Source organism: Molothrus ater, chromosome 6 (genome assembly GCF_012460135.2).
Source record: "Molothrus ater isolate BHLD 08-10-18 breed brown headed cowbird chromosome 6, BPBGC_Mater_1.1, whole genome shotgun sequence".
Classification (NCBI taxonomy): Eukaryota; Metazoa; Chordata; class Aves; order Passeriformes; family Icteridae; genus Molothrus; species Molothrus ater.
The window spans coordinates 47,359,357-47,382,846 of NC_050483.2; the positions used below are offsets into that span (position 1 = coordinate 47,359,357).

The window sequence follows — 23,490 nt, forward strand, 5'->3', positions numbered from 1 at the left end:
TGAAGGATGGTGAGTCATAGCCAATGCCTAGAGCAGTATCAGTGTATTGCAGAGGGAGGAGAGAGCCTTAGTACAGCCTCTGCAACCACATAAATTCCATGAGAATTTTGGTCACCTTAAGTGACATTTAATAATGAATCAGTTGATGGGACTGCCTTTATCTATATTCTCAAGTAAGTAGGTGAGAGAATGAAATATAGCAAAAGGCTCTTTTATGAGTCTCATTGTTTAACTTGATATTCTAAATGTCCAGTACATATCACAAATTGCTGCACAAGTTAAAATATGTCATCACTCCAGTATCATTTATTGTGGTCTGACATCTCCTCTGTCTCCTGTGCTTGATTAGGAAAAGATACACATACCCTTAGATTATCACTCAATAGATTAAATAATAAATGACACAATTCCTGAGAAAACTTCTTTTTTCCAATTGCAAGATGTATAGAGGAGTTGGCAACATTGACCCCAAGGAATCTACAGCAGCACCTTAGGAAAAGACTAGGTAAAGAACTATAAGAAGCAATTAAGGAAATAAACCCAACAGCTGGACAGCTAGTGGTTCCCAGCTTCCCCTCTGACAATGTTCACTTCTAGAGTGCCCCAGCAACTGAATTTCTACTTTATTACTGTCAGTTGAGGAAGTCTGCTTTCAGTGCGTGATGGAACTATTTACTGTGTTTTGATAAAGCTAATGATTTTAATATTCTCTGGGAGTTTTCAATGTTACATTCCATAACAGAATGCATTTCAAAGATGACAAAATGTTTGCATGAAGGAGCAGGCAGTGTCAAGGTCAACTCTACCCTTCTGGTGCTGTCCTGAAAAACACAAAAGGGAGCAGTGAAGTGAAAGGAAAAACATTGATCAGCAGGTGCCATGTAAAATTTGATGAGAGCACAGAAGATGGGAGAAGTGGGGCTATCCTTCTCCAGCCCTTGTTCTTCTTCAAAGACAGGATCAACCAAACTAGTCAGAAAGCAGAACAGTGGTGAGCCTGGGCTGCTCTCAGCACAATAAATGACACTGACAAATGGCAGAGGCAGGATATAAAGCCAGGCTTGTCACATGTCTGTACACCATGTAGTCCTTGATGGTCTGTCACAGTATTTTTCCACGGAGAATAAACAGATATATGTGGAATTGAATAGTAAACATTACTCCTAGATGCAGTCATTAATGACAGAAAAATAAGAATTGCTAATGTGGAAGTGATGCCTAATCCACCACCTGGCTCAGTTCATTCCCCCACTGGTCCAGACTGGGCACTCAAAAAGAAGCACAAGAAATCCTGCTGGAAGCTACCAAGCTGTTTCCTAGTGACTCGTGGTTTCATTCAAATTAAAAAATTACTTTATCTTTCTACTTCTTATTAATGCAGTGCTAATCTTGTCTTCCTTTGAAATGTCCACTCCTTTTTCAATAAGCTCACAGTTACATGTGCTTTTCTGTCTTTCTCAGTATGTGTTCACATAGCCCTCATACCCTGGCATTTCTATGTCCTTAATGCATTTCTCCTCACAATTATCATCTGAGGAAGAACTGCATTTAATCCCCTTATGATGGTGGGAAGGCTGAGCCTGGATGACTCCTCTGTGTGCAGCAAGAAATGTCAGCTGAGAGGGAAACTCCCAAAAGAACCAGCAAGATGCCTGGGAAGAACCACATCTTCAGAGAGACACTCCTACTGAGCTCTGGATGCTGGGGAGGCATTGATGTCCCAGCTCCCTGGGGCTGGGGCTCACAGCTTTCCCTGGGGCTGGGGTGGCTCTCCATCTCCTGCTTGACCCCCAGATCTCAGCTTATCACCTGCACCTGGGGAGAAGGGCTGAGTCCACAGGTGCCAATGGGCTCTCAGTGATGAGAAATTACCCTGTGTGAGGGCACCTGCAGCACCCCGTGCACCTTGCATGGAGTAGCAGCGCATTTCACTGGCACTCCCTGAAAGAGCACACATGTGGGTCCCAAACACTCCTCAGGGGGATACTGGCATCACTACAAAAACACACTGAGCAGAGGATGAGCACACATGTGGGTCCCAAACACTCCTCAGGGAGATACTGGCATCACTACAAAACACACTGAGCAGAGGATGAGCACACATGTGGGTCCCAAACACTCCTCAGGGGGATACTGGCATCACCACAAAACACACTGAGCAGAGGATGTCCCACGCTACCTCTAACAATATCAGTGTCCACTTGTTTCATCGTCCTCACCTTTGATGAAGTGCAGGAGATTCTGCAGATTGCACCAATTCTCCTGCTTGCCTCCTTGTTTGTACCACCCCTTTCAAACACATTATAAAACCCCAAAAATGGCATTTTTCAGAGCCAAATTGTGCCCTTTCCCTTGAGGAAAGAAAGAAGCCACAGACTGCTGTCCCTCACAGAGGTGTACCTGGGGAGTGGAGGACACCCCTGGGTGCCAGAAGTCCCTTTGTCATCCCTCTGGGCTACTGAGAGCTGAGGGCTGGCCAGCCTGGCCACAGAGGGTGCTCTGTGATGCTGGGGTTATGACACTATAAAGCTACACACAGTACAGTGTGGCACACATAAATTGAGTTAAAAGCCAGAGAACCAGTATGTCTCAAAACCTAACTATAAATGGAAAGTCACTGCAGGAAGAATGTGGTTTTTAACAGTGACCTCCCTCTTCAGCCCCCAAAATAGGGTGATGAAACTGATACAGTTTGCAAATGACTTGGGAATGCATTCAACTACAAATGGAGACAAACATATTTAGATTAGAAATAGGGTAATTATAATAATTAAGGATAATTAGTCATTACCATAGTCTATAATTTCTGGTTGAATATTTAAACAAAAAACTTAGTTTAAGGTAGTCTTTTCATTTTTACTTTAAGAGGTCTAAATTCAGCTAAGGAGATTGGACTCAGTATAAGACTTGAATAAGTAAAGAAAATGCTTTGGCTCTGGAAAGTCCACATGAGTACAGTGCCTTTTATCTCTTGGCCTTAAAATTTATGAAGTACAAATGTTGGTTAGGTTTACTTTTAGAGGGCTATCACCTTCTCCTACTCCCAAAGGCACCAGGCCTAAATAAATACAATGAGCAAATAAACCCATTTCAGCCCTGTGGTGGGTAGACGGATCCAACTTATTCAAAGCAAATTAACAAAAGAGTGCTTTCAGATCAAACTGTTCAGCATCACAAAAATCTTACACCTGCTTTTTTTGACTAAATTTGTTTTGAAGACTCAGCATAAAGACACAGCTCTGACTCTAATGTTAGAAGGTATCTGTACACAGCTGGCTCTAGCCAGAAATGTGCATACCAGAAAAGATTAGCTCAGCTATTGAGGGTTTCCCTCAATGTCTAGGCACAAAAATAAAGGTTCTATCACTGGAAAGAATGCTTCCATAAAATTCCCAAGAAGTTCTCTGATATTTTTTGGTCAGATCTCAGTGGTCATTCTCAAAATTGCTCTCAGCTTCCAACAAAAAACTGTGATGAAGCTGTTTTAATCTTCTGGGTTCAGCATTAAATAGTTTTGTGTGTGTTGTAAAAGTGATACATGTACTGCCTGAGACAGAATCTAGAAACAGGACTTGGAATCCTTGGATACACCATCAGGTTATCTTTAGTGGTCATGGCTGTAGTTTATAAAGCTTATAATTTCAAAATCTAGTGCTCCCATAATTTATTTTGATTAGTGTTATTACTTTCCATTACCATATGGGTTTTAGGCTAATTGCTCTTTGCATGGGCATGCTGGGACATTAACAAGTAACACAACCAAGTCTGTCAGGAGACAGAAAGGGCTCTCTGAGGGGGGCCACGCTGAGCTGGTGCCCCTGAGCAGCTCTTGGCAGTGATGCTGAGGCAGGGAGCCTGCACCAGGGCACCCCTTCCCACTGCCAATCCCACAGCAGCCAGCTCTGCAAAGCAAGGAAAAACTGAACTGAATAAAGTAAAACAAAGCAAAAAAAACCCGAAACAAAACAAAACCAAACACGGGGCTGAGCCGGAAAATAGCTAAGGGAGGCAGTGACCCGTGCTCCCACACGTAATCCAGGGGAGGTGTCTCCAGTGCAGTCTGTCAGTTCACTCACAGACTGAGACCCAAGCAGCTGAGTGTCCACTGATGTGATGGGGAAGGGTGACAGAGACCCCCATCACCTCCCTACAACAGCAACTCCGTGCCTTAAGAAAGGAAGAGCGCTTTCAAGATAAAACTGATTATTGTTTTTCTTTTGCTCTTATTCCTATTCTTGCAGAAAGGTCAAGAGTGCTGTCGTAATCATCCTTATGAGACATCTGCCTGTTTTTAATATTGTATACTCACAACAGGCTAAACTCTGCCATTCTCTATGCCTGAAGCATTTCTCTTGCTATTGTAAGGCTGCCTGAATCAGCCATGCACTTTTAATTAGCATGCTAGGAAGCAGGATAGGATTTTATTTTGAAGGCAGGCTCATATTGCAAGGGCCTCAAGTGTTTTATCAGTCTTGGTTGGAAATTAAAAGGAAGATGCAGGCAGTGTGTTTTCAGCAATCTCTATGTATGTCACATATTTTAGAGACCTGTTAATCTTCTGGCAAAAACAGGGTTGAGGTCCTGGTCTCATCTTCACTCTTATTTATTATTTTGGTATTCACATAAATTGTATGTTGATGTCCCATTTACAAGACAGAGAAGACATTAATTCCTGCAGCCATTATCACACTGGGATGCAGGGACAATTCCAGAAAGCATTGAGAAGTTTTAATGTGATTTCAAATGTCAAGGTGTATGAAAAAAAACCCCAGGACACTCCAGAGTCCAATATGAACTCCTGGTTAAATACGGAGAAGGATTTTGAATGTGTTACAGTTTGGGTCTTTTCACATCAAGGCATCTCATCCAAGCTCCTGTGGAATAGAGGAGCTCAATTAATCCCCTGATTACTATGAATAATTTGGGTTCTGTGAGGAAAAACCCAGCAGAGGAAGTTACACAAACACCAAGGCTCAGATATTTACTCTAGGCATTGCACTGTGTAACGCACAAGAAACAAGGAGAGCCTCCATCACATGCTCATGTCTTTTGTGAGGAAGCAGATTTCAGTCCTGAGCCTGAGGCCTCTTGTCTACTTTTGCATAAGGCCCTTCACTCCCCTCAGCAGTGTAGATTCACCCTAAAGTGAGTGCTGATTAATTTAATGCTGATTAATTTAATTGTATGGTAGGATGAAGCCTTAGGCAGCTAATAAAGAAGTTCCAAGGGCTCAAGTGATGTAAACTAGCAGAAGTCCACCCAGCTGTGAGACTGGTGCCAGCTGAGGACCTTGTCCCAGCATCTGCATGATGATGCTCAGCAGAGAAATGTAGCTGAAGGTCAGGATCAGTGTCTCCAGAGCCCTGGAGGCTGAGGGCTCTCTGGGAAACTGGTTACCTAACCCAGGGCCTTGGGGAGAGATCAGTGAGTCAGTGTCAGCTGAAGCATCCCCTCTGTTTGCTGCATTTCATCACGTAGGGACTGCTACAGATGTGTTTGGGTAATGCATGCGCTAGGAACGTGCTGCGTGTACCCAGGGCTGCTCACAGTCAGAGGCAGCCAGCAAGGGAAAAACAAATCCTTTAAAAGAGCCTGCTAGTGGGGTTTGTGGTGCTGCTAGACTTGATACAAATATAGATCTTCAGCTGTTATTCTAAAACACATTGTGAGAACAGGCAAAGTATGTGTTCCCTTCCATGCTCTTGGATTTAAGTGGAAAATTTCCTGGGAGGATGGGGGGAGGAGGCTGACGAAGAAATGGATGACATTGGTGTGTGTTCCAGGGGCAGAAAGCCATGACTGCAGACACGACCTGCATCCTCAGGGCACCCCAAAGCACATGGCCTGGGGCTGTGCTTGGCCAGAGGGAACCCTGAGCTCACCTTCACGTGGCAGCCACAGCCCCTGCTGGAGGCAGCCCTCGGGCTGGTGATCAGGGACAGACAGGCTTGCCAAAGGAAGGACTGGCATTTTCCACACTGACGGAGAAGTGGCTTGTCTAGCTCTGTCAAGTTTGGTTTTTTTCACTCCCTTACAGATTCTGCCCTTCCTGTTGCCCTCCCTGTAAGCCCAGGGCCATTTCCAGCGTGCCATGATCCATCTGGGTGAACAGCCAGGCAATAGCGGTGTGCTCGGCACAAAGCCCACACTGATTTATGGCCTCCCTGGAGTAGCTAGGTTAAATAACACTGGTAGGAATCAGCTATTCCTGTAGCAGATGATACTTCTGTTTATCACACTTTGTTGCAGACAAGTTTATATCATGCAGCTGCTCTGTGCATATGTTCCTACTACACTTCTAAGGGGGATGCTGCAATCACTACGCAGCGGGAACTTCTGCTATAATAAAAACATGTGTGGGAATGATGCTGGAGAAATTCCCTCCCCCGCAGCTCTTACACTGTAGATACTGTTATTCTACACTCTCAGTTGCCTCATCTTCTTAGTTTTCTCCTCCTTTCTAAAAACACTTCTCTTCTGAAACAAGAAACACACCCAGTTTTGTGCTTAGTTTTGGAGACTGGAGTGTTCAGGAGGTGAAGGAAAGGGGTAGTTCTGCAGGAATTTTCTGAAGGTCACAGGCACAAGAGGAGTGCGTGGCTTATTGCAAGAAACAGAACTGGAACTGCAGGTGAAAAAACCTGAGCATGGATAGTCAGTAAGGAAGAGAGCAGCTGGGAGGGGGAGGTTAAGGGTGATGCTCAAAATCTGAGCTTTAGGAGTTATTGAACCTGCACACATTTAGGTTTGGGTTTAGCAATAGATTTCACTAAAGCTCCATGTTACCGTGCTTTCTTGGTAGGTGACAGGCAGCTGCTTTTCCTTGGCAGATTTGGGATTCTTACAGAAAATGAACATATTGTTAGGACCAAAATAAAATAATAATAAGTAAAAATATTGGTTGGCCAGATGTAAGTAAAGCACATTGTGGGAAAGTGGCTTGTGCAAACTCACTGCACCTCAGTGAGAAAGCCAGAAAGACAAAATGACTTTTGACTCCTGGCCAGTCCTCCTCTCTGGATTGTATTTCCTCTTCTTTGGGAGTAAACACAAACAACTGATTTGGCTAAAATGACATTACAGGGGTGGAAACAGCAAACTCCCTTTCTGACTTGCCAGGCAGGCGCCAGATCTCTGCCCCAAGCCAGCACAGTGACACCATGCCCAGCAGCTCAGTGCAGCCAAGCCCTAAGGTCAGACACAAGGCAGGATCCCACAGGAGGCCCTGGAATGGCTGACACTAAGCTTGTGGGATAACCTGTCTTGGTTTTGTACAATTGCAGAGGGAAACTAGAGAACAATTTAGAGTTCTACATACACATGGAAATATGGCAATGCATAGAGCAGAGCAGTCAAGGGATTGTCAAACAAAGTAGGAATGGAAAGTCTGTGTTCCAAATGATTAACAGGCTGAGTGAGGGCCAGACCTGCCTGCCTTAATCCTATTTGGTGGTTGGTGAAGCTGATGGGATGCACCAGAACTGAGGTACCCCTCATTTAGGGGCAAAACATGCTTTAAGCTGCTGAGGTCTTTTGGAGGGGAGCAGGGTTAGAGAGCACAGAGGGAGAATCTGTTCTCTAAAGCATGATCTGGAGAAGGAGTAGCATTTATAGACCTTGTGGTAAAAAGGCTTTTAAGGAGATTACATCATAGCTAGCTTCTGTGTTAATACTCAGCTCTGGCACTTATCTTTACAATGCATGCTCACATCAGCCAGTGCCCTCTGATCTGACTTTGTCTGGTGTTTTTCTAACCAGCAGTCTCCCATGAGGCACTGCTTTTCACTCCTCATCTGATTCTCTTTCAGCATAAAGGACTGAATTGTTTCTACCCTGATTGAATCACACCCTGTCCCTCTCTGTCCCAAGCAAATGAGAACTGAAGCCTGTGCCTTGCAAGGCAACCTCCTCCTGCAGCAACACAGGCATTTGGGAGAGCCTCATGGGCATGGTCACATCCTCTGCTCTCCACAGCCTGGGTCACTGCCAGGCTGGGCAGCACCAAGAAAGTCCCCATGGCACCCCCAGGAATCCTAAGTGCTGCCTCTCCTTAGGAGCCATGGCTGAGGGAGCCCTGCCAGACCTGGTGGCCTGTTTGCTGAAATGGAGGAGATGTCAATCACATTAGTGGGTATCTAACCAACAGGTCACAAGTGCCAAAGCATTTGGTGTTAAATTAGTACCCTGGCATTTATTTTAGAAGGTAACCTGGTTTCCAGAGGTTCTTAGCACTCTGAGAACCAGGATGCTTTAAATTTGGTATGAAGACATACAACCTAAAGTTCAATTTTCTGCATTTCATGACACAGGCTCTAACCTCTCTGTACTTAGGCACCATGTCACTGCAGAAGACAGAAATTCCCCTCAAGAGGTGGGTTCCAGGCTCAGTTCTCCTCCTTTCTCACTGAGTGATTTTGGGACAATTTCCACTCCAGCCTTGTTTCTCCTTCTCCAGGATGGGAACAGTTGCTCCAGCTTTCTAAATGGTTGCAAGGTGTAGGGATCTTATGTTGCCTTATGTGCAACATAAGGCTGCATGTCAGCACTGTTGCTATTTCTTTCCCAGTTCTTTCATAGAACAGACTTTAAAGTACCCATTTAAAAGTACTTCATCTATATTTCCACAAGAACTAGCTGTAATTACCTGACCTTCCTGTGAACCCCCAGTTCAAGGAAACACAGCAGCAAGGCCATGGTCAGTGACAGAACAGCAGAGCCCAACACTGACCTGGAGACAGTAGTTCTCAGTTCTTTTGAACAGAGGCACCACTGAGAGGCACAGAGACGTGCCAGTACCATCCACCTCATTGCACAAACACACACTCTAGCTCTTCAGTGGCAACTGATGTGCACAGGCATTTCATGAGCACTTGCAAATCTTCAGTGAGGAAAGATCAGTGCTGAACACAATCTGCTTGTCCTGCCAAACTGTGACTTCATCATGTTACAGTGATGAAAGTGAAAAAGCATCCAGAAAAAAAGAGGCCTGAAAACACTGGACCTTCATGCTAAATCTGCCATTTCAGCACACTTGGGCTTATTTCCATTAACAAGCCCACATCCACATATGCACACAGACATGCACACAGATATCTGGGGGTGTTTAGCCTGGAGAAAAGGAGGCTCAGGGGAGACCTCACTACTCTCTACAACTGCCTGAGAGGAGTTCCAGCCAGCTGAGGGTCAGTCTCTTCTCTCAGGTAACCAGCCATAGGACAAGAGGACAGTCTTAAGCTGAACAAGGGGAGGTTTAGGTTGCACATTAGGAAGAAGTTCTTTAAAAAAAGTGTGATTGGGCATCAGTATGGCCTGCCCAGGGAGGTGTTGGAGTCACCAGCCCTGGAGGTGTTTAAGGAAAGACTGGATGTGGCTCTTAGTGCCATGGTCTGGTTGACAAGGTGGTGTTTGGTCATAGGTTGGACTTTATGATCTCAGAGGTCTTTTGCAATCTAAATGATTCTGTGACTCTGTGAATAACTTCAACATGGGCAGGAAGAAGTTTGCTTCTGGGAATCAGATATGAGGAGACTTCTTCAAGCTGCCAGGGAAAAGGACTATCTTTGCTTGCAGGCTTATGGCACTGAGCCCTGAGCCATTTATCATCAAACAAAAGTAGGAACCAGTGAAAGAAATAAAGGGTTGCTTCCAAACTGGAACTCACTAGGTCCAGGACATGCATTTTCCCACCTCAATCCCATAGCCAATACCACCTCCAAGGTCCACTGCAGTAAAACAGGTATAAAAAGAAATAAGTATTCTGGACTCTTTCTTCCCCAGTCAACCTGTCTTGTTTTCAGGCTGTTTCAGAGGCTGTTTTAGGGCAGAAGATGGGCTCATCATCAGTACCAGGAATTTCTGGGAGAAATAGGCTCCTTTGTGGTGCAGTGCAACTGCAGAGGGCAGCTCATGGGGAAGCAACTGGCAAAGAGCAAAGACACTAAGTAGAAAACTTGCCTCATCCTCCCTTGTGACCTGATGGCCACCACTCACCTCAGATCACAGTGAGGAAGTGATTAGTAAACAGTAAACAGATTAGTAAACAGTAAACATCAGTAAAGAGCTGTCCAGTCCAAATAAGGTGGATTGAATCATGGCTTGAGACACTTGCTGAGAGCTAAGTGGCTTGGAGAGCTTATTCAGCATCTATCTGAATTTTTAGGAGATAAAAGCCCTTAAAAACCTAGCCCTTGCTTCTACACTGCCTCAGGTACCCTTGGATGAAATCCATGCCCCAAAAGGTGCCATGAAGGCAGGTTCTGGTGAGCCTGTTAAGGTTCTGTGGTAGGGGTAGTTGTATGGACACTGTAAGCTCATACAGTGAGCCTTCCCAGTTTGTTCATTCCCTTATTGAATATACTTATCTGATATATTCTCCTTTTCAGAGTTTTGCTGAAGCTGTATTATCATTGGCAGAGGAGTAATAAGACAAGCCATAGTTCTGGTTTTTAGGCTGCCTCCTTTCATTCATTACTGCATGGTGATGGTGTGGCTGCAGGTGCTGCATCTCAGCCCTGCCACAGCCTCACTGTGTGATGGTACAGCCTCCTATTCCTTGGGACAGGACACAGCTGATCAATCCTATAAAAATTACCATTACTTTTGAGCATAACAATAATAATAATATTAATAATCTTCAGTGCCTGACACCTACTAGTTTCAAATACAAAGTTTACAAGGATGAAAACATTATCTCTGTTTCAGATATGGTTACTCTGGGTGTCTGATATTGTAGCTGACTCTGTTGAGATCTCCCAGCAGGTTGGTGGCAGAGGCAGAAGCAGTGCCCTGGATTCTCTTTTCACCATTCCCTGGAGGGTGGGCAAGATGCTTCCTTTGTGGGAGTCACGGTGTGTCACCCTCAGACCTTCTGAAAGCATATCAGTCTTTCAGCTCTTACACTGAACAGACCTTCCAAGGAGGGGTGATAGAGGCTGAAATTCAGGCAGCAGTGATTTCAGGAGTCTACACTCTTACAGTGATGACCAGTCTTTCACCAGCAAATGATTAATGAGACACCTCAGGGCTGGCAGATTCAATCTCACAGAAAGATGACAGATTTTCTTGGTATAATGTTGTATATACAGATTGAATTAAAGTCCAGATTTGCACAACTTCTTAGAGTTCAACAGTATTCCCATGAGTGGTGCCATCAGTCACAACCTGTGCAAAGTGAATAAATTCAGTGCTACTGGTATTAAATCATTTACTTGTAGATACTTAACAGCTTTTTCAAGAGCTTGAGAACCTCTAGGTAATAGCAAAGATTAGACAAACCTCACATCTTAATGCTGACACTTTCTCAAAATTAGCACCTTCAGGGAAGTCTGAGACAACACCAACTGCAGACTGAATTTCCTAAAACAGATTGTGGAAGACTTGGAAACACTCTTCATATTTTCCTAATGTGTTAATAGGACAGTTTCTAAGGTACTGGTTTATGTCCATCTCTGAAAAATAAATGGTTTGCCTGTTGGGCACCCCAGTATATGAAGAGAGTGACTATAACAGACATATACTTTAGATTGGTAAGTGCAGGTGGCTCTAAAGAGTTCATTTTACAAAGAAAGCCATTTTGCAAGTCATATGTCTAAGTTTTAGGGAACAGCCAGCTGACTGTGTAGCTGATACTTCTGTTGATGTATGGCATCTATATAAACATAATCCTCCTATTTGATATTATGTGGTTTATTCTTTGTATCCCTTCAATAACTCAGTTATCGCTGGAATTAAGGGCTACAATGATCACTTAAAAATGTCCCTTAAAAGATCAGTGAATAATTCCCATACCTACTGCTCTCAAGTTCCTTTTCCAAATTGTATTCAGATTCAACTTAAGGGAAATTAAATTGATGACCCATCCAGAATAAAATGGAACTGAAATGTGAAAGGCCTTCCAAACCAGGTGTAAATTTAATTCTAATATAAGTAAAATTACATTTATCAACTAATAATTTTTCATGCAGTTTCCATAAAATACAGAACACTTGAAGAGGCAATTACATCACATTAGCAGATCGAGGCATTTCACCCTGCCAAATGCCCTCATATGAAGTCCTCAATCACCACTCAGTGTATTTGGAACTCCTGGAAAGCTAAAAGACAAGGCACAGGTTTCTTTTCAGCCACAAAGGCAAGCAAATTGGTTACAGGTTGCTACTGCACTGCCCCCAGGCTTTATACAGACCATGACTCCCTCCTGAGCCCACAGCAGAGGGCAGCCCCCCTGTACAGGATGCTCTGAAAAGCTGAGGCAGAGCACCTGCACCTGGCCAGATTGAAACAAGAATTAAACCAAACCCTCCCTGTGCTCCACTGACAGTCATTTCCTTTGATAATGGCTATGAAATAAAAATATGCATCACTTTCAGAAGGAAAGGAAAATGTCCAGGGATGATTCAAGAGAATCTGCTCCATTGGTAAAAGTCCAGTTTAATAGCAGCATTTGTCAAGGAACAGATCTTTGTCTAAAATTATTTCTAACCAATGAACTGATGAAATACTAGCTCCATTTAAAAGACATTTCAAAATAATAAAATAATTCATTTAAACAGCCATTAGGGAGCCACAATTTGCTGCTATATTTATATAGTTATAATGCAACATAATTTACTAGTGGAAGGGTTAAATTAACTTGCATAATTATTAATAACAGATTTTGGCAGCAGCATCAGTTATTAGCTGATATTCATACTATATTAATGGACACTGTGTCCTCACTTTGGGATAACATACCGAATTTCCAGCCTACTGCTTCCTTGACCTGCTACACTGACTTAAATATTGCCCTTAAGCTGCAATTACACAAGCAGGGCAGCACTTTTATATCCTGTTCATAACAATACAATGCACAAAACCCTTACAAGAACATATTTCTTCAGGTCTGCTTTGCCAAGGTCAGCTGCTTAGCCCTCCCTGCTGGAACAGCTTGCGCCAATTAAGCATTTACTTTTGACTTGTCAAGATGAGGCACAACTCCTTCTGCCAGGAGCAGGTGAACCTACAATTACTTGTAAATCAGCAGCCTCTGACTCATCAGTAACTTCACTGAAGATTTGTTATCTTCTTAATCAGTGAAATGGTAGGCATGTACAAATGGACTGCCATCCACAGAAGGAATTAATGTCTTCAGCTTAGCTGACTCCTTCTGCTTAAAAAAAATCAAGATGTTGGAGTGTGCATCTCAGAGTAGAAAGGACTGTTCTATTGCAGAACCAGTTTAATATGTGATGGTTCTTTTTAAAAATTAGACAATGCTTTTAATCTATAGACAACAGAACTCCTACTGATTCGTGCACTGCAAAATCTAGCCTGAGGCTCTTACTTTTAATACTTCAAAATGCATTTCCAAGAGAGAGGATTTTTCCATTATATCAATTTATTACTGTATGAAAAATTCAGAACAAATATGCAAGGTCCCAGAGCAGGGGAGATATTCATCACTTGCCTAAATAACAATCAGACTTGGCAAAAAATTTCAGAATTTATTGATGAAAAACTCTGAAATGGGAAAGCACTGGAAGCTGAGACTGACCATCTGGTCTTACCAGTGTCTCAAACAGAAAGAGATTTTACAACTCAGTATGAGGAGATGTTAGGTGAAAGAGTGACAGCAGAATCCGATAATGAAAGTATTAGTATGAACCTTTCCAGTGTTACCTGCTTTCTAATCACTAATCCTGCTCTTCAGACTTAATATAACATCTTAGATGCTCAAACTATTTCAAATTTTGTATTTGACTGCTGCTTAAGGAATCTCCTCATCAAAAATAATTTTCTCATTTTGAGAAGAGGTGAGGACTTGTAACTTTTAGTCCTACACCAGAAATAAATGTGCTTCCTGGGAAAAAAAGGCAGGATTTTGAATTCTATATGTCTTTGGTGACAAAATCAAGTGCCTGCAATTTGAGGCAGAAAATCCAATCACTGCATTTCTGATTTATATGGGTGAATTCCGCTTAATCCAGTCTTGGATGCTTAATGATTTGGTTCACTGTGCTAAGAGTGAAGGTAGTGTCTGTGATGTGAAAACAACGGGATGGGGACTTGGACTAGACTCTACTTCTGCCATCCTCCATGGCTGTGGGCTCAGAGTTCAATTTAATTTGAAAGTCTCCAAATCCTACAGCCAGTTCTGAGAGTCACATTCCTCCAGTAACACAAAAGTGCATGTGGGAGATGAGAAGAATTGAATTTTGGTTTTGCTTTGTAAATTATGAACAATGCTCTCACACAAGACTGCAATTCACAGTGTGACAGCTGTGTTACCAAAACTGGAAGGGCTTCCCTGTTTCAGCATTCTGTTTGCATTTTAAAAAAGTCACTGTCTAGACCAGACTTGCTCTCACAGTAGCAGTCACTACTGTAAATGTCTTCATGCAGGAGACAATGTGTCCCCTGCCATTTTGGGGCTACTGTAGTTCTCTGCTGTTTAGATTTGGGAGTCACTTTGTTGTATGCAGGATGGAGGAAAATGTCTTCCCCATATTCTAAAACAAACCCAGCCCTGTCTGTTTGCTAAAATTCCTTTGGGCATCACTTGGGAGAAATCCACCCAAGATTCCTCTAATATGTCCAAATATCTCAGAGATTAACAAGTCCTTCAGGCAGAAGGGCAGTAGGTGAAGGGTGGTCCTGCCAGCTGAGCACTTAGGGCCAGCAGCTTTGCAGTGGGTGCTTGTAAAGACAGAGAGCCCTCACAAGATGAAATGCTCAACCAAAGGGAAACTTAAACTCAGAGCTCGCTGAGGTGCTCAACTCCTGTTGCAGCAGCCTAAATCAGACTGAGCCAAGATGACCATCAGGTATCTCGTATTTGAAGACACATCGTGACCTCCAGGAAGGCTTCGATTCATTTTGCAATCACAGCTTGCCCTCCACTCCTGGGGGATAATCAGACCTCTGCCAAAGACAAAAGTTCTTTAGGCATTGAGTAGGCAAACACATCAGCATCCAAGTACAAGAAATGTAGTGGTGAGCATCAGGACCATGCTCAGTTTTCCTGCTGGAATAGCAACATGGAGACAGTTTTCAGCATAAGGTTCTAACTCATTCTTTGAATCCACGGTGGATCACCTGTGCATTCCACCATCAGGATTTAGGACCAAGAAAATCCCAAGGAAAACCCATTTCTTATTCTTTTACGTCCTAGGGCCATGTAATGTTTATTTCTATAACAAGTTCTTGCTCTGAAAGCCTATTTTAACAATTAGCAAGACATCTGAAAACTTTGTTTACTTGAAACCTACAGAAAGTTTAAGAAGTTACAGACTATTCCTGTTCTTCAGATCCCTGTCTAATATACACACATTGTGACAGCCCAGAGATGAGTGACATTCCTCAGAGGATGGTATTAGAACTGGTGCTGTTTAACATCTGTGTCAGCAGCACAGACAGTGGGATTGAGCACATCCTCAGCAAGTTTGCTGATGACACCAAGATGTGTCATTCACTCAACATGATGGAGGGGATGGATGCCACCCAGAGGGAGCAGATGCCATCCAGAGGGAAGGGATGACATCCAGAGGGACCTTGACTGGCTTGAACAGTGGGCCTGTGCAAACCTTGTGAAGTTCAACAAGGTCCTGCACCCATGTTGGGGCCATCATGAGTACAAACAAAATCTGTGAAGAGAATAGATTAAGAGCAGCCCTGAGGTGAAAGACTTAGGGGTGCTGGTGGACAAGATGTTTGACATGAGCTGGCAATGAGTGCTCACAGCCCAGAAAGCCAAGCGTGTCCTGTGCACCAACACAAGTGTGACCATCAGGTCAAAGGAGGGGATTCTCCCCTCTGCTCCACTCTCATGAGAGCCCACCTGCAGTACCATGATCAGCTCTGGGCCCAGTATCAGGAGGATGTGGACTCACTCCAAGAGGGGGGCATGAAGACGATCGGAGGGCTGGAGCACCTTTTCTATGAGACCTTAGAGGTCCTTCTATGAGGCTGAGAGAGCTGGAGAAAACTCCAGGGAGACCTTACAGCAGCATTCAGTACCTGAAGAGAGCCTACAAAAAGGCTGGAGAGGGACATTTTACAAGGTATGGCTAAGGACAAGGGGTAATGGATTTAAACTGGAAGATCATAAATTTAGATTAGATGTTAGGAATAAATTCTTTACTGTGTGGGTGGTGAGGTACTGGAACAGGTTGTCCAGAAGTGTTCAAGGAGCACTTCCCCATCCCTGGAAGTGTTCAAGGCCTGTTTGGATGGGGCTTTGAGGAACCTGGTCTAGGGGAAGGTATCACTGCCATGCAGGGGGGTGAAACTAGATGATCTTTATGGTACTTTTTAACCTGAACCATTTCATTAATCTACAATCTGTCCCAAAAGATCTGAATGCCCTTATCTTTCCTACTTGCACTAAAGGGACCCTACATGCTTTCTGAAATGAGGCTGTACATCTGAGCTTATACAGCTGCCAAAAGGTTTCACCCTTCTTGTAGCTGGTCATTTTTATTTTGGCATTTTCACCAGTCCAAATAATTAGTTAATTAGATGCTCTGTCTCCAGAGATAAAGATTTCACTCTGAAAAACAAAATGATACAATTACTGCATGGAGATTAGAGTCCTCTGCAGTGATGTCATTCACTTTGGCCCTGCACTGATATGATTGTGCTTGATCTCAGCTGACAGCTCAGGGCAAGCTTCCACTAAGGTCAGGAGCTGTAAAGACTTCACTGTGCACCTTTGTGCCAGCATCCAACCACCAGAGACTGGTTCATGTATCCAGACTCAGCTTAAGTTTCCTCCTCTAAATTTTGACTGAAGCAATGTTTGAATGAACACTTCCTTTGTCCAGAGAGCAGATGGCAACACCATGGACTCCTTGTCCAATATGGGAGAAAGGTAAAGCAGAGAGCAAAATGTTGCTCACCAATAAGTGAGGAGTACAGGCAAGAACATCCTTTCTCTTCCTTGTATCATTTTAAAGAAGTCACTTCTGATATTTTTTTTATAAGACCTTACACAGGTTAAAACTGATCCTGACTACTGTGTATATCTAGCTCTAACCCCTTCCCCCTTTCCTCTTTTGAAAGCCTGGCTTTTACTTCCAGATAAAGTAAAAAAAATTCTTCTTTTCAATGCCCCTGGAGAAACCTGCATGCTCACAGAGTATTTAGGGCTTGACAACATCAGTTTTTCAGATTTTTAAGGATCAACATCATTTGAACTAGCTTAATCTCATGGGCCTGTGAAGCTGGGTTGGAAATGCTGCCTAAACAAGTATTCCATCCACCTTGTCTTAGTCTTGGCTAAAATCCAGAGACAAGGAGAAAAGCAGATGGAGAGAAAAAGACACAGTTAATTAAAGGCCAGGTTCTGAGCATCTCTATTGCCTTCAGGTCATTACAGACATATCTAGGGAACACACTCAATTTCGTTGAAAGTTCCTTCTTCCTTTGCTGTCAGCATCTAAGTTTAGTTGGCCTTAGGCCCCTTAGAGCCTCATGAGCTTTCCCTTCACTTCATCAAGGAGCAGTTTTCTAGGCATGGGTTAAAGAGCAGGCTGCTGCTTGCATAAGGGGAGTTACTCCGGAAACATCAATGGCCAAACCGTCTGCAGGAGCTGCCACGGGCTCAGGGACTGTGTCTCCTGACAGTCCCAACCATCACACAGTCCCCACCATCCTAGGCACTCCTAACATGGGCTGGAGTCCCTCTCCTCAGCCCCTGGGTAAGGTACACATCTGTATCAAATCAGACTGCAGCATCTCACTGGGATGACAAAAACCTGCATCTGCAATGAAGCTCAGGAAAGTCAAAGCTCAAACAGCCCATGTGTCCCACTTTGCAGAAAAAGGTGCAGGTGAACCAGCAATACTGAGAGACCCAGCATGCACAGGGAGCAGCATGGCTGATGGCAGCTTTCATCTGGAGCAGCTTTCATCTGTAAGGCAGATGGATTCCCAGGAGGAGACACAGGGTTGTGCTGCCATGATGGAATTGGCTGCAGAGCAGAGGCAGTGAAGGCAACATCAGGGGTTGGATGAGGCACCATAAACACAAGTGGTTCATGTGAAGGAGTTAAAAATGTGGGGAAAGGAGACCTGGGGTCATCCCTGAAGGAGGACAAAAGCACTCTATTTAATTTCCCATATTCATATGGTTTCATTCATTTATTCAGTGCCTCCTCAGGATGTGCTGAAACACTCCCCACACATTCTTAATGTAAGTACCCAACTCTAACAAGGAGGTGTCTCCTAAACCAGGGAAAGCTGGTGCTCCTAACACTGCTTGTGGTTTTAGACTGCCTGCTAAGCTGTGTGATTCTACTCATTTTCTCCAGAGGGAATTAAGTTATTTCCCCTCAGAGTAAACACAGCATTTCCCAGCTATTATATGTGAATTCTAGGATTTAATAGATTTTGTATAAATCTATCTGCAGGAAGCAGAACTAAAAATTTGTTGCTGGATCAACCTGTCAATACTGAAGTGTGTAAAGAGACACTAAATGTACTATAATTGTTCCTAAAAGTCCTCACAGCACAATAAAAGCCTTTCAGGGTGTGATTCAGCTGCTCACAAACAGTTATGCAGTGCCATCCCATACAACCAAGTAGGGTTTGTAAAACAATCAGGTGGGACTAATAGAGAGGACACATCAGAGGGTTCCCTGATTTTCCACAACAGCAGCTTGAGGCCATGTCAAAGAGCACTAGATGCTTCATACAGCAGACAACTGAACTGTCAGTGTCTGTAGTGACTGGAGAGACAAGATTTTTGCATCTATTGGCTTTAACCACCCAGCCCAAACCATGGTAGCTGCTTTAGAGTTGATCTAAATCTCCAGCAACATTCACTTTGATTGCAGAGGGAGCTTTTAAGGACAGTACCTAGCTGTCCTTAAAGAGTTCTTCAAGAACTCTTTCCCTCTGCAGCCTTTTCTTGCTCACAAAGCTCTGAAAGCAATTCCAGCATTTTATGTAGTACCTCATGACACAGACACTGTACCTTGTAAGGGTAAAAATCTTGCAGCTCCTGGACTGCTGTTTTTTTGCAGATGTCTTTCCAGTACTAAACTTTATTCACTTAGCAAGTTCAAAGTGCAAATCTAGCATCAACCACTTCACAATAGCTTTTGGCTCTTTACTTTCCTCTCCTCTGAATACCATTTAAAAGGAGTGTCTATAACATCAATATTTAACCACAAGGCTTGTTGTTTCTCCCAAGGAAATGGATTGCTGTACACATGGACTAAATCACAGTGCCTAGACAGCTGATGATAATGAAAGCATCATTCAAGATGAGACACTTGATTGCTACTCTAAAGCTTACCAGTGAAAGAAATGTGTAATCTCTTTTTTTCATTGTATTTGAAATGAAGCCACTTGCTTAAGTATTAGTCATCTGGATTTATATAGCTCATTTTTAGAACTGTGTTAGCACCTGGCAATCCAGCCTGAGAAAGCACCAGGCTATCCCAGTCACAGGCCCATTAGATTTCTTGTTCTTCTTTCTGCAATGTGTGACAGACTTCTTTTTTTCTGACATGATTTACTTCCCACTTGACAGGGGACAAATCCATGCACTCCGAGCAGCTGCCTGATGGGGGGGAAGCAGCCTGGCAGTGGTGCTCCCTTCCCAGTACAGCTGGTCAGCAGGGCTGGTCCCTGTGCCAACACTGCCACTTCTCATTCCCCTCAGGGTAACAGGGTACCCCAGGCACAAGAAAAGAGAGTGACAAAGTACTTTATTTTCTGGCTGTGATACAAAGATCAAGGTAATTTTCCATATTACTGCCCATGACATTTTCCTGAACATTGAAAGAGATTTTTCCTGCTATAAAAACTCTCCCTCTCCACTTTCCCAGCTGTCTTTGTACTTCCTTTCCCAAGTGTTTCACTGTTGGCTTTTCTCTGCCTTTGCCTTAATTTTCTGCAGTGTAGCACAAGTACAAAGCATGCTCCTGGCAGAAAAGACACTGAAAAATTCTGCCTGTCCTCTGCCTGACTACAAGATGTGCAGAAGCCTTCTTCATGTCTTCTGCACATCTGGAGATGCTGCTGATAAAGACAAACAGCCAGATGATGATACCTAATGATTTATTTTTCCCTGGGGGAAGGGCTGAGGATACTGGATACACTTTGCAACACTGCTCCCAGGAGAGTTTATATAAGCAGGGAGAAGAATTAATAGGCAGCCTTATAGGGAGAGATGAATTTATGAAAATGCAAAAGCATTAAGGAGATTTACTGGAACACCAGACTCCCGGGACCCAGTCTGTGTCCCTGAACCCAGTGGGTGCAGTAGAACCAGGAAGGTCTCTCCCACAGTGCAGGGACCATGGGGACAGATGTCACTCTCCAGAAATTATCTGTATGCCAGGGAGCACAGGAATACTGATGTGGAAAGCAGCTGCAGAGCTAGCCAGCAGGAACTGAAGGCACCAGGTGTGCTGGGCATGGGGATGTATGGCTGGAAATAAGGAGGAGCTTGGATGCACTGGGTAAGGCTTGGGAGCACTGATTTGTATGAAGAGAAAGAGATGAGTCTTAGCCTGCATGTGCATTAGTGAGAAAGCTGCTCACTTGCCATTGACTCCTGACATGCCTCCTATTTTTGTAACAGTTGTAAGCAATTTAAAACCAGTGAGCCTGAGTCACTGCTATGGTAAACTGTAGTGCTCCAGTGTCTTGACAACAGTCAAACATACTGAATGGTCTAGACAGAGTGTTTGGATTTTTGTCTGCTCATAAATTAATTTGCCTTGGAGCACCCAGACCTTCAAGCTGCACACCTGGCAAAAAAGGGGGTCATGACACTCAAGGGCCAGCACAGCACTGTGTCTCTGTAGAAATGCATTTCTCAGGGCTAGGGGATTAGGAAATAATTTAAAACCAGGGAATCATATCTAACACAATGAAAGGAGGGAATTTCTCTGGCTTTTCTCCAAAAGCCAAGCATTATTCATTGATCAGAATACAGATCTCCATCTCTACTGAGAACATTTCTTCTTCCATTTGCTAAGTGGAAAATGACAAATGAGCTAGCTGTGCCCTTTCCCACATGCCTTCTGCTGTCTCTCCAGGTGTCCCCGTGCTCTGCCCTCCTTCAGCACACCCCAGCAGTATCAGCAGGTACTTACTTGGCACCGCCAGCAACCTCGGGGGTGGCGGAGGTGGAGGAGGCGGTGGTAACAGAGGAGGTGGCCTGCACTGGCAAATTTCCTGGCAGCTCTCTGTAAATTTCTCTGCTACAGGCTTGGAGCATGACTTCTGGGGTTCACCCTGAGTGATCTGTGAAGAAACAAGTCATTGCATGAGCAGCAGAACAGTGAAAACTGGTGAACGTGTTTTTTAGGCTTGAGAACCTGAGTGGCACCTCAGACCTGTAGCAAGAACTGAGCTAAAGTTCCTAAGAGGTCCCTTCCCTGCATGGTCCCCATTTTTAATATTTCTTTTATTTAACACAATATCTTCAAGAACTCTTTCCCTCTGTCAAATTTGGTTAAGATTGGCCAGCTGGCTTCTGAGTTATTATGGGGTAAGGAGAAGGCAGGCAGTGGCAGACAATACGATTGCATAAGCCTTCCTTCCTTAGGAAAGCCATCTAGCAGCATGCATTATTCACAGGGTCATTGCTGCAAGCCAAAGAGAGCTAATAAAAATTACAAGACAGTTAGGGTCAGGATTATGTTCATTTTCCTTAAGGCAGAACTGAGAGCCAGAGGACGTCCCTCCTCTGCTTTGCCAGCCTCACTTGGAAGTTCAGAGAGCATTTCACAGGGTGTTTCACTTCCTGCCAAGAGGGGAGACTACCCACGTTTTAATCATCTGTGGACCACAGCAATAACATGGTTTAAATGGAAATGCCACATTGTAGCCTCCTGTGAGATGCAGTGTTGGTTAATAACAAAAGTGAGGATGAGGCATTGCAGAACCCAAGCATAAGCATCACTTGGCCATGAGCAATAATTTAGCCAGCACTGGTATACGATATATTCAGTAGCTTGATCTAGTCATGACAAGGACTGTTTATTAACAGCATAGTTTTCTTATCATAGAAGTATTTACATAACTAGGGATTCAAGGAATATTCAGCAAAATTCGGTAAATGTAATGTTACAAAATGGAGTCAGTCCCCGATGAAAAGGAAATTTGCTGAGCATCACAGAAGCTTCTGAGAGGTGTTAACTTCAGAGGTCTCTAAGCCAGCTCTTTTTGAATGACTTATACAGGATACAATTTCGAAGAGACAAAGCAAAGCCTAAAAGATTAATAAGCATGTTATCTAACAAGCACTTTGAATGTAAGCATTAGGAGACCGCCTGGGACAGACTGGTGTCCTGCTGAAGCTAAGGACAGTTATGCTAGCATATTTTCTTGTCAAGTTTGGTCTCAGGCGGGTTATTGTCCTAATAGTTTTGGCCTAACATCACCTTCTTTAATTAGCTTTTTTCCACAACACGTTGGTCATTACAAAGATGTCTCATGCCATCTCTCTGATCTGTTTTAGGCAGGCTTCTTCTGCCTCTCTGGCAGGGTCACCCAGGGTTGCCTTCTCCCCACTTCTCTCTGCTGCCCAAGTTTTGCTTCCCTGCCCCTGCCAGCTCTGGGCACACAGTCTGTCTCCTCTCCCCTTCAACCCTGGCCCCCAGCACGGCCAGCGTACCTCTTCCACTGCCCACAGCTGAGCACCAAGGGGGCTGCACCGCCCTGCAGGAAAGCTGTACATATTGTTTCATATATTTCTGGCCAAAAAGAGAGATGTGGCAAATTAAAACAACATCACTGCACAAAGGACGTGTTCACATGCGTAGGAGGTTTCTAAATGCAGAAAGACGCATTACTCTGGCCTCAGGGAAATGGAGGTAGGGCTTTGTTGATTAAATATTATGGGGAGGGAGGAAAGAATAGAAAAGGCTACGTGTAGCTAAGTTGGAAGGACAGCTCAGCATAGCATAAGGCAGAAGGCTCAGTTCTTTAAACAGCTTGTCTAAATCTATTACCAAAGATAGGGAAAAACAAATTCAGCACAAGTGCTTTCCAACTTTCCCCTTCACCGTCAGGTAACAGTAAGAGGATGGTTAAAGATCATCCCCGACAGCTTCCAGGAACTTACACAAACTCTCTGAACACTCTAATGAATCAAAGCGACTTGGCTGTGTAATCCCTCATGACTAGTAATAAATCTGTCAGCAAAGAAGGTTTATTTGTTTCTAAAGTAAGTGATCCCAGGCAGCAGAATATCCTCCATGCTGCTTCAGCTCTTCCAACACTGCTCACATGAGGGGCTGGTGTTCCAGGCATGCTCCCAAGAAGAGCCCTGTGAGAGAAGTGTCCTTCCCTGCAGTGTTAGGGGCATACCTGGGGTACCTCCTTGTTCAACAGGTGTGACAAGATTTACTGTGCTGACAGAAGGAGGTGGGGCAACACCTCTCCAGTGGCGCTGGCAGCTGATTAGGAAGCAGCTATTAACTCCTAGCTACAGCCTGGGCCCTGGGTTATCGAATCCTGAGAGCTCAGTGCAGTCTTGCAGGGGACAGTATG

The 23,490-nt window shown here is 43.9% G+C and overlaps 1 protein-coding gene across 2 annotated transcripts in view; it reads right to left on the bottom strand.

Moving 5' to 3' along the window:
- PRIMA1 (proline rich membrane anchor 1) overlaps window positions 1-23,490 on the bottom strand; it is a 50,707-nt gene that overhangs the window by 23,030 nt on the left and 4,187 nt on the right. For both annotated transcript variants that reach the window (XM_036384820.2, XM_036384821.2), the window contains exon 2: window positions 21,087-21,237. In XM_036384820.2, the coding sequence (XP_036240713.1) occupies window positions 21,087-21,237 (151 nt within the window). The remainder of the gene's footprint in view (window positions 1-21,086; window positions 21,238-23,490) is intronic.